The 12,696-nt window shown below is 31.1% G+C and overlaps 1 protein-coding gene across 1 annotated transcript in view; it reads right to left on the bottom strand.

The window, feature by feature from the left end:
• Window positions 1–12,404, bottom strand: part of LOC132935963 (alpha-tocopherol transfer protein-like) — a 31,022-nt gene extending 18,618 nt beyond the window's left edge. The window contains exon 1 of the mRNA XM_061002608.1: window positions 11,876–12,404. Coding sequence (XP_060858591.1) covers window positions 11,876–12,047 — 172 coding nt within the window. The 5' untranslated portion in view covers window positions 12,048–12,404. The remainder of the gene's footprint in view (window positions 1–11,875) is intronic.
• Between the last annotated feature and the right edge of the window lie 292 nt (window positions 12,405–12,696).

Below are 12,696 nucleotides of genomic sequence, written 5' to 3'. Positions count from 1 at the left end.
ACTGGACAGTATGTACAGACCAATCCATTAAAAAAAAGGTGCGTTTTTTTTCCTATCTAGTATAACTATATATTGTGAAGGTAGTGTAAGGCTAATCTTCTTCAACTGTCTAATGATTTGACTTTTCAAAGGATTTTAGTTGCACATGATAAACATTTTCCTACTATATTATTATAATGAACGCAATTATTAAAGCATTCGAAAGTTCTCGCGTATAATTGAAAACTACGATAGCCTATACCTACATCATGTAGATAATAATATATTATGCTGAGGTATTTAATATTGCATTTATCAAAAGATAATATGTACCGCTTCATATATTGCTTTACTTTAAACTATTGTCTTACAATACTTATTGTCAAAATAATCATCATATTGTAATATATCGTTTACAATATAATATGTGTGTGTGTGTGTGTGTGTGTGTGTGTGTGTGTGTGTGTATTATGGACTTTGATCGAACATACATAGGTATTGTGTTGTTTTAAACCCAATTACGGTAATATTCGTTTAATTAATATAACACAATATATACCTACCTGTATAATAGTGCAGGTGTAGTAATATAATATATTATTATAATCTCTTTTTTTTTCATCTAGTCGGCGTCCTCATTATTCATGTATAATAAGCGTGTGTTGTAAATATTTACTATAATTTATTATTTTCTATTTATTATGGGCAAAGTTTTGCTTAGACAAGCAAAAAATGATTCTGTCTTCAAAGCACGGTGGTTTGGAATTATACATTTTATCTTCAGAGGTGGTAATAAATAACAAGTTTATTATCATATTTTTGTTTAACTAAACTTCCGAAGTCCAGAAAGTTTTATATTCTTCGAATATTTAATAAAAAAAATGATTATAAAATAATAATTATAATAAAAACATAGGCTATAATATGGTCTAAGTCTCAATAATATTATTACCAGCAATTGTACCAAACTTGTATTACTGGTTTGAGTTTGTGAAATAGGTTAGGTATAGGTACCCTAACCGAATGTCTGGATACAATATTCAATCGATTAAAAGCAACTAAAATTGATCCTTTAAACTAAAACGTGTTAACACAATATTTAAATGATTTTAGGTATACAATTTATATAATTACTGCCGATGTGACCCATCTCAAAAATATGTATATTGTTCACTGTCCATGCGAAGGTACGCGAAAATAATAAAATATACCTACCCTTATAATTTATCAATTAATAGTTTCCTAGACCCTCTTTGTGTTTATTATGCATCTCATTTTATAATAACAGTTCTGTCTGTAGACGTTCGAATAATATGTATTTTGTCATCTTTGATACTATCGTATACAATATTTTGGTTGTGCTAAAATTTAAATTATATTCTACATAACTGTATTAGGCAAGTCAGGTTTGTGCGTCATATTTTACAATAATTCATCTAAATTATTGCGTTAGCCTTGACTGTGTGAAATATTGCAGAATCGTAGGACACAAAAATAATAATATATAAACAACATTTTACTCAGACGATGTTTTATTTGTTGACGGCAAATATGACATATCATTTGTGTAGGTTTGTATAGGTACCAGGTACCTACTTTGTTTAATGACCCATTATTACATAAGACCGTGACGAGTGGATACTTATAGATGAGTAAAGTACATATTTTAATTTTAGCTATACCATTTACGATTGCTTAGGTTAAACGGCGTGCAATTAGCAGACCAGAAACGATTTTTTTAGTGAATGGTATACATAATATTTCACTACATTACTCGTTACGACGTTTTCGTCTTGCAACGTCGCAATATGGTTAATATTTTAATTAAAATCCAATTGTTGTATACCAATTAATAATCGACACCGTTCGTCACCGAGCGAGTGCTTAAAATAGCGCTCCCTTTTATGTCAAATGTGTATGGTAATTGTCACTTAAGAATCACACCTCTGAGGGGTTCTTCGCCTTTAAAAAACAACTTTTCTCGTTACGCATTATTATAGTTCATAATATTCATGCAATACTATATACCACACGGGCACAAGTACCCAAGTATATACTATGCGAGTTGTATGTTTGCAAAGTCCGTGACGTGGGTGGTGAAAACTCGTCCTTTGTCGAAAGGACACGATACGGAAAATTGACTCGGGCGGTGTATACACTATATACTATACAGGGTGATTCATCAATCACGATCACCCCGATTTTTTCTATTGTTAATAATTTTAGGTCGAACAAGTTTTGATTTTTGTAATAAAGGATTTTTTACTTTAAAGATAAATTCCCTTAATAATAGTTTTTCATACAATTTAAAATGTATTTATACTTGATACCATTACTCTAGTACTTGTTAAACTCAGACGATTTTTATAAATTATAAAATATTAATTGAACAATATTAATACAATTACTATAATTTATAGCTAAATCATCATACTATATTAATATAACCCTCATATTATAATATGTGTTTACCCTATTCTTATTGTTATTGAATTTCAATATAGATAGGTACCCACATCAACGTATTCGAAATAATCAACAGCTTGACAAATTACATATAAAAAAAGGTGGTTTTCGTTAAAAAAAAAAGGATGATTTTGTAACAAAACGTCCGGAAACACCTTAAAAGGTTAAAAAAATCTAAGTGTTTTAAAATATGATGTTTAAGTGCTCGTACCTATTTCGATATTTCAAAAATTATAATTTGAATCAAATATAATATTATGTCGTATTTTTAAAAGAAAACACTGGTTCGAGCATGTTTGGTAAGTCACTCTGTATATATTGCTATATAGCTATATAACTATAGTGTTATACACTTATATTGGACGGTATATATTATGATAACGATACTGTATCTCTTACGACCATTCCGGGAATTTCACTCAATTTTAGTTATACATACACGGAGAAATAATGGATGTATCTGATAATAATTGCGTTCGTGAGATTCTGAGAGACGTCATCATAACACGTACGTGTTTGTTAACGAAAAAAAGCGTTGGAATTTTATTTTTATTTTGTACATACGGAAGTTACATAGGGGTTATGACCGAAACATCGGCACGCGTAATATTCGTTGGGTACCCATCGCAATTTTTTTTTATTGAAAAATAAAATTCATCCGCAATGGTCTGAACACGGATTTTGAGCGGACAGTGACTGAAGAGCGGGTCCACGTTTCCGGTCGGTGCAAGATTTGACGTATAGGTATCGAAACCGTTGGCCGCAAATCGATAAACGATATAATATTATGTATTATCGTGTTATCAATACATTCTTAAGAATGGGCACGTGGTGGTGCGATCGGCGTGAGTGACATAGGTGCGGTTAGAAAGGATGATATCGCCATGAATTAGGCCATCCCGGGCCAGCGATGAACGCATTTTAAATTTAATTTTGCAACAAGCCGAAATCCCTTCCCCTGCCACCCCATACGCGGACAACGCGTAGCCATTCACATGAGTATGTGGAAATAATTTCGTTAATGACGGTATTGTACCCACTATTATAGTTTTAGCATAAAAAAGGAAGTAAATATAATGTTTGAACAAAACGTTCACCAAAAATATCGGAACATGTTTAAAAACCTAATACTACAACTACAACACACCTAACCGAGCTTCAGTCATTTGGACAAGAAAACGACGATTTCAATGAGTCCGAAATATTTTTCTAGATATATTGTACCTATATTATCCGTGTCTGAGTCGTGATTTGGGTTGGGAAGAAAAATTGGACGTTCTTAAAAAGTATATTTACTCTCTCAAATGGGCCAGCGATAAGCTGTTGGTAAGCTTATAACGTGTCCGACGGTATATACTTTTTTAAATTCAATACAATTAGCCGATAGGTAGGCAAATATAGTTTAAGATAATAAAATCAATCAGATATTATACTTAAACGTTACCCATAGATTTACTATAACAGTTATAGTAATATTATTAGTAATAGTTTACTAAATATTAAGTAATTTTATTCTACATTTATTATTACGAAAATATTTTATAACTTGTTTTTTTGAGGATTTGATCTGTTAGTATAATTTACGTGTATTAGCATTCATTATCAATAAAATTATTAATCTTAAATGCCCATTGTCCATATGCTATCAAAAGTAAGCTATTTTAATTGAACAATATTCAGGCTAATGACCACAAGAAGTAATTTGCATTTTTTATTACGTATTGCGTATCATATTAATCATTAGGTAGGTATATTATTATTATATTTTATTATTTCATTATTTATAAATAAACTTAACCTAGATTTGATTGAAAATAACTCGTTATTTATTCAGTTAATAATATCATGATCAATAGTAAAAAACAATTGAGTATAAAAGTTTAGACTAACCAAACTTTTAACTTGGCTTGTTTATTCCTCACCTCCCGCCCGTACGTGCTTAATATAAATTAAATAAACACGTCAAGGCGACCACATGTACCTATAGGTATTTATGACGTGCAATTTTTTCTCCACAATGCACATAATTTCAAATGTTATCTTTCCATGTGACCATAGTATGTATAATATATTGTTGTTCTTGGACCTTTCGCCTCCATATCTCTATAAATTGTGTATTCTTATAAAAAAAACCGGAAAACTAATTTAATAATTAATAACTTGCATTTTATAATTTTGTAAAACGTGATTTAGTGGAGCAATGTTCAAAAACCAATGATACCAGCAATTAATGGTAAAGAAAAATTTGTTGAATAAAACCATACAATTTGCATGTTAAAAAAAAACCACGTATCAGGAAACCCTATTTACTTGAACGGACCGCATGTGAACTTTAGTTGACATCGATCATTTTTAAGATACCCCGTGTCAACAATTTAGTTGACGTGCGGTCGCGAACGTGTTAACTCATTCGGACTGAAATCCGGCTCCGGTCCCTCTGCGATTCCGATGAGCCGACCACGAAGGTACTCGACACACAGCCGGACGAGCTATACGGCCAGTGAGTCGTCGAGACGACATCGTTTAGGTACCTACTACTACTATACAGCGGTAACTGCATAACACTATCGGAGGGCAACCAAACTGGTTCGGACCGGCGGCGGTACGCGGTTACGAACGATAATACGACGCGCAAACGTTGCACAACGAGCGAATATAATATTATTATCGTCACCACACATTTGCCCTAACCCGGCGAGTGCTCACACACGATCGCCTTGACCCAATACTGCACTGTTACGATCTCACGCCATGGGTGTGCGACGGTGACTTTTATTTTCTTCCCCGAAATGTGAAATGCATTAAATGTATATATGTATAGGTATGGGTACAACGCGGCCTATAATAATATTATTATGTGCCTTATACATATTTTATATATTATGTTATAGTATGTTTGCTGTGCGTAAGTATACAGAGCGATGCCCGCGATACCAAAATCGTAAATTATATATTATTATCATTATTATGAGTACCATACGGTTCGATAATATTGCAGGAGGCGCGACAGCATTACGCGGCAGTAACTAAACTATTATTATTATTATTATTATTATTATAGGCATCGATCACCTATTACAATATTGTTACGTGTATCGTATATTACAAATGTCAGTTTATGTGTTTTTGGAATGAAAAAAAAATAAAAATTAATGTTCTCACACGATTCCTATACCTACATACAGTGTTTGGCAATCTAATTAGATCGACTACAGACGATATAATATTTTCTATGACCATTTCGACGTGTGCAGAATAAAGTAGGTACCTGTACAAAAATCTTTATTTTATATTGTAAGCGTTTAAGTCGGTATATCATATTTTGTGCTAAAATGTGGGCACAATTACGTATCTTGGAGTATCTGCTACTTCACGTATATTATACACATTAGCTATAAATGTTTAAAAACAAAAACAAATATTAATATTTGGTATTTAATTCCTCTACATTTCATTAAAATATTTTGCTTCAGAATACGAAATTAAAAAACACGGTGTGTTGTCGTTTAATCGAATTAAAAAGCTCTATATAAATTAAACTAAATTATGCTCTCACAAAAATGTATTCGGATACTGTTGGGTAAAAGTACTTCAAATTCTATTTGTGCCCACATTTTTTTTCCGAAAACAAAAATTTACTGGGAAAATATGTGTTCTGCTTTAGAAAAATCAACTTGACGTATATAATATATACTATAATATATGAGTAATGTGTACGTTTCGTTTCGGATCCTCGACGAGACGAGGTGGAACGTCGACTCTAATACGTGTAAGTACATTTCTCTCTCTCTCTTTTTTTTTTTTATCGTGATGACCTATTAATGTCACACACGCCACTGTTTCAATCATTTCTCGAACGTGTAGATAGGTACTTACAGCAAATGTTTATTATCGTTTACACAAATACCTAATCGATTTGTTTTGTCGAAACCAAAATATTATTATATTTTAATGTTATTGTGACAAACGTGTGTACGAATACACTGATGTACAACTTAATTATAGACATCACAGTATTGCTGATATCGCATATTATTTCGTAACATGTATTTACAGTAATAATTACTCTCATTAAAAATGCATCTCACAGATTTTTGTTCAAATTTAGATTTTAGACTTTCACTTGCACGGTATTTAATAATCATATCAAATTAGGAACTAACTGTTTGATTTTTACAGCAGGTACCTATACCTATATCCTAAAAACAATATGACGATTTTATTGTTAATACTTAACAGTCACTATATTGAGTTATAATTTCCTTGAACATGTCAAGGTGACAATAATAATTAGTCTGGAAATATTTTCCCCGACAATTTTGCAATACGTAATAATAAATAATAATATTATATGAAAACTTAGGTACCTTAGATATATTTTTACACGTTGTTTAAGAAGATTTTTACGGAGATTTTATAATACGGTTTTCTTTTTATTTTGATGACTCAAACACTATTATTATACGACTAAAATTTTATTTTTAAACATAAAGTTTAATTTTGAAATTGGCATCATCAAAACTCTACACATATAAGATTAAATATAAGTTACCTTCAAAGACATGTAAAATATTGAGTTTTCTAAAGTTATCATAGACTTAGTAGTTTTAGTTGATGCAACGTTTGTTTTTTTACACCATTACGTGCGTAATCTGAGAAAAATATGTATACAACTTTGTTACTTTTATCAGATCCATTCCATTGCAATCATTTAACTTATTTTGAAGAATGTATGATTGGATATTGGGTTGAATATTAAAAGCTTAGATGCCACCTATACGCCGCATCCGTTTAATGGTGTTTGTTGCTTGCTATGGGCGGACACAATGTAATAGGTAAGTACGTTCATAGTTGTAGATAATATACATTTTCATCCCTCTATTATCAGAATAATATTATTATCCGTAAATTCAAAGAAATAATTTTTAATGTATTTTGCACACGTTCCCGACGTGAGCAAACTGTCATGATCAGATTACGTTTGGAAGATTGTTTTAAATGGTATCAGCTGCAGTATGTTTTGAATTTCCCGAGTATATTTCCCAACCTCATTTTCGAAGTTTAATACCATTGGTTTTTAGATATTCGTAATGTGATCACATTGTGTAAGTGTATACAGAAATAGATAAAGAAACAAACGCAAGAGTTAAAACATATGAGTTCTCGATCAAATATATAAAGCATAACGTACGACGATATAATATAATATACAACAATATAATGTTTTGTTTTATAATATTCTAATTGGCTTGTCCGTTGTACATACATATCGTAATAAATAAATTATAAACTTTGCGATGTTAAAAACAAAACAATTAATTCAGTAAACACGTTCATATTATATATATTTTTTCCACTGATCAGTTATTAGGTACTTATTAGTTATTAAACCAAGTTGAACTTTTTTAATTAATGATAAAAACAAATATTATGAACACTTTTTTTTTATTACCAAGCGTATAATTTAATAAATAAACAGCACAAATGTCTAATAATATTATATCGAAATTTATATTTATAGGTATCTATTTGTTTGTGTATCGTTATATTTGAGCACGTGACGTAAATAAAAACGTACTGAAATGTATGTACATATTATTTCTATTTATGAGTAGGTATTCATTTTTTCGAAAATCAAATTAAAGTGGTTCAACAAAATGTTAAGTACCTATACAAAAATGATAATATTTAAACATAAAACTACATTTATAATACCTCTATACGATATCATCGTATTATTAATATTGCATATTAGCTTAAATTTATTTTACTAATAAACTATACCCACACATTTTCCAAAAGTAGTAAAACATTATTTTTATATTATTAATTTTATGCAGTCGATATTTACTCACTATATAGGTGCATAATTATTATAATAATTAGTTATATATTATGACGTTCGATCTGGAAATGTATTGTTTAATAAGAGTTAATTTGAGTGGCTATGAGACGCAGTAATTTCATAATAAAAATTGGCTTATCTCTAAATCCCAGATAGCTTTTTGTAATGATAATATTATTATAATGATATAAATTAATTTATATCATCAAAATGAAAATTATTTTCTTTCTATGTGAGTCACAGCAGAGGAAAATTGAAAAAAAATTAAAATATCTGAACATTTAAAAAAAAAATTTATTGCACTGATATACGTCAATATACATTAATTAAATGTTAAAATATTGTATTTATAATATATAAATTTCAATAGAAATTCTGTATTAAAAGTTATCGATTTATTGCTGTAGAAGACTTAAGTGCATATAGAACATGGAGGTGTATTTTATGTGCGTGATTTATTGGGAAAAATTTACTATTTTATAACAATAGGTAGGTACGTTGTTATTTACACGTATAATATGATTGCTTTCAATAGAAAACAATTGATTTTCATCATCATTTATTATTTCTTTTCTACTTTTTTTTTGTAATTGATAATTTTTGTAGCTGGTTTTGTTAATCTAAAACGTGAGAATATACTTATATTTTCTTAACTTTATTTATTACACTTCGCTATCTCTTATTATTTAGTAAATAACTTACATTGATTTTTTTTTTTCAATTTAAATTCTTCTTTTGTGCACACCGATAAAACAATCATTAATTAGGTGTATTAGGTACCTTCCCATACACTCGATGATCAGAACAATAATGTATGCTATAATATGTAATGCATTAAACTTTGCCATTTCTGAATGAGGTCGACGACACATTATAATATTATGAATTATTTATATTATTATTCATCTATTTTGCATTCTCGGTACATAATTATCGTATCATAGATCACCTGTATATGTTATATTCTGTTTCGATAAAATATTTATTAGCCAATCTGACCACTCGTACTCAGCTTATTAATAATCGGATTATTTATTAACCTCTGTATTGGGTTAGTAATTGTATCCATAATTTTGCGTATTCCATTTTCGACACGAAAACGATAACACTACAATAATAAGTTTCATAATAATTGGTTATTTTTTTTTTTCAAATCCGTAATAATTATCACAATAACAATACTCATTAAGCATACATTTTCGCTATAATACATCTAGGCTTTAAATCGGTATCTAGATGATTATAATATTCATATAATGATGTATATTATTAAATCGCGCTTAATTATTGTTATACCATTTATAAGTAACGACGAGTGCGAAACGATGGCAAGTATAACACGATGTTAATAATAATAATATCCGGGTGATAATAATATTTGTCTACGATTCCAACATTCGACAGGCTGGACGAATAAATTAGGGGTTTTCGCTTGGTGTTTGTGGACATTGCAGTGGTTTTCGCATAGATTCTAGCTTGGGAAACTTAACAGTTATTCCGCCACCAATACGTCATGTACAATATACTGAGCACCGTGGGACAACGCGCGGCTATGCATTTATATCATATTAATTTTGTATTGAGCATTAATTATGATTGTGCCTTCCACCTGTTCCGACCTATGCGATACAATGAGTATAGAGGTACCTACGCGTAATTCGTGGAAGACCGACTGTGATCGTTTATAGCGTCGATGACGGTTATTAAATTAATCTCGCCTTTTGATCTGGGAGTTATGTCCACACAATATTATATAGGTACTCTGATTTAAATTAAATTTTAGAGTTCGTTTTAAGGCAAACACATAATAATAATATTATAATAATGGCTCAATAATAGCCCGAACGCTGAAATTGAACGGTAAAATAGAATACGATGACAAAGGTTGTACGCTACACACTATAGGTACATGGGAATGACATTGGTATAGTTTGGAATATTAAGTTCACCCCGTCGTATGTAAGTCACGTTTAAACGATATAGAGTCTTGTCCTTAGAACATTTCTCGGGGATAATGGTAAAATGTAAATTCGCTCGACAAAGAGCATAATTATTATTACTTTTAATTCTATTATTCAATACACACCGCTCTTAAAATATAATCAAACACTCACAAGTATAATATATTTATAAAGAAAAACAATGTTGCGACCGCTTTACATGTGAAATGGAAAAGGTGTTAATACATCCATAACTGCTAAAAGTACACACGCTAAATTATTTATAACATCCCTCTTTTTGTATTGAATAATTTACACAATCATTCCCGGCGGTAGTGTTATTATTATCACCAGTAAAAGTTTCTCCAGAATATACATTTTATTGTGACATTTATGATATAATAGATACAAATCGCTGAATTATTATAACTCCGAAGGATTTCGTCGAAACTATGAATGAATAATGAATTATTATAATAGTAATCTAATTCAGTTGAAATAACACTATATTATTATAGTCTGTATGGTAATTATTAAAGATTATGACGTCTTACCTGCAGTTGCAGTTCATTTACCTATCTTTCCTCCGTCTTTCATATTCAAAATTATAATACCAGCTGCATAATTTACTTACATTGTGATTGTATCAACGAGAAAATCGACTGAATAAATAGAAATTATTTATTTTTCTTTATTGCAATTTATTGATGTATACTTATGACCACACCAATCGTTGTTGTATACGCGCATATTGTTATATTATACCAATACAAATGCGATTTATTTCAATCAATTTTTAATGTGTAGGAAAAAGTTGTACGTAATAATTAACCGAATTACAATTTATTATTAACAATAATCATACAATTTCGAAAATGACTGAACTTATCACAACTTTCAATAATATATTCGAAAAATTGGTAAATTTGAAATAATGTAAATATAGATCAAAAGTTCATAATTAATAAATATTATTCAACTCAAATATGTAAAATATACATACACACACTTATATTATGCAAAATGTGTTATAACGAACTCGAGTTATTGTAATAGTTATTAATATGTGTTTACAACAATTTTTTTTGTAGGCACCTAATACTTATATCCTATGGAAAATATCTAAAGGTTCATATCGTAATGTAAATCGTATTATACCTTATTATAGGTATTTAATTTACTAACTTTTTAACTCTATTAAGGTTCATCGAATGGATGGATATGTGTATAAAGTCGAATGCCATATAACTTTTTATTGTGGCATACGGTTGCTATCCTCTCACGAGAACGTAAATTTATTTTAATAGGATTAAACGAAAAAAGCTCTTTATGAACGAATCAATTATTATTATTAGTATTATTTTAATCTCGCCGTTCACGGGGTGTCCAGTATTATAAACAATGAAAACGGATACTCATACCTATACGCTTATTACCTGCCTATAACAATAATTACAATATCACACTGCAATGTTATATTATTATTATATATTTTACGGAAATATTACCATCGGCGGCGCTCCAAAATCATGTCGATCTGTCATTGGCCTGCGGAATGTCGAGAGAAAAAACCTACCTACCTACCTACCTACCCACCCACACTGTTTAATCATTTCGCACAAAATATGTCTGTTGTGAGCGTTACCTCTGATAAGTCTCCGGAGTTCCTCTAGAGCTTCTGCCCGGCGCTCCGGCGTCTCGCGCAGGTCGTTCACGGCTCGCTCCTTGTACGACTCCTCGAAATCGGCGTCGTCCTCGAACCGCAGCTCGTGCCCGGAGCCCATCTTCACGACTGGCCCGTAATTGTCCACTTCCATGGTCGAGGTATGGTTCTGGTTTCAAAATATTATTGTTTTCGGACGTTGACGGGGGACGAACGGGGGTGTCACTTACACCCTATAGCGACGACAAGAAAAAGCGATAGTAATATTATGCATACGATAACGCCTATAATAACTATAGGTTAGGTATCGGTGTGCCGACGACCCAAAGGTTTTGCGCGAAAATCGCCAACAATTTATGTTACTATAGTCGTTCGACCAACCGGTGCGGCGTGCGTGTGCGCGAATGTGTGCGGTGCTCGGACGTTTGGATGTAAATGGAATTGCAACACGACCGCCGCGGTATTATAATGGCTGATAGGCAGCGATAATAATATTATTACCTGCAGAGTACTGTGTGATAGTGTTATTATTATTATTATTACTATGTGTGTTATGTAAGTCTGCAAGACGCTACTCCCGCCGTCGTCCGCCGTCGGACTGGTTTCGTCGGCTACTAGCGCCGACGGACAGGTGGTTTAACGGTCAACTATCGAGAATCTTGATTTTGATATTTTTTTATTATACGTGCGAGTTTTATCACACATGGCAAGAAATATTATACATATAGCTACGGTAATATTAAAATAATCGTAGGTGCAATAGGGGCATATTATTATAAGCACCTATTTGTTATTATCAATGC

This window comes from Metopolophium dirhodum, chromosome 1 (assembly GCF_019925205.1).
Source record: "Metopolophium dirhodum isolate CAU chromosome 1, ASM1992520v1, whole genome shotgun sequence".
NCBI classification, from domain to species: Eukaryota; Metazoa; Arthropoda; class Insecta; order Hemiptera; family Aphididae; genus Metopolophium; species Metopolophium dirhodum.
The sequence above is the reverse complement of the archived record's forward strand: the minus strand, read 5'-3'. Positions and strand labels throughout refer to the sequence as shown.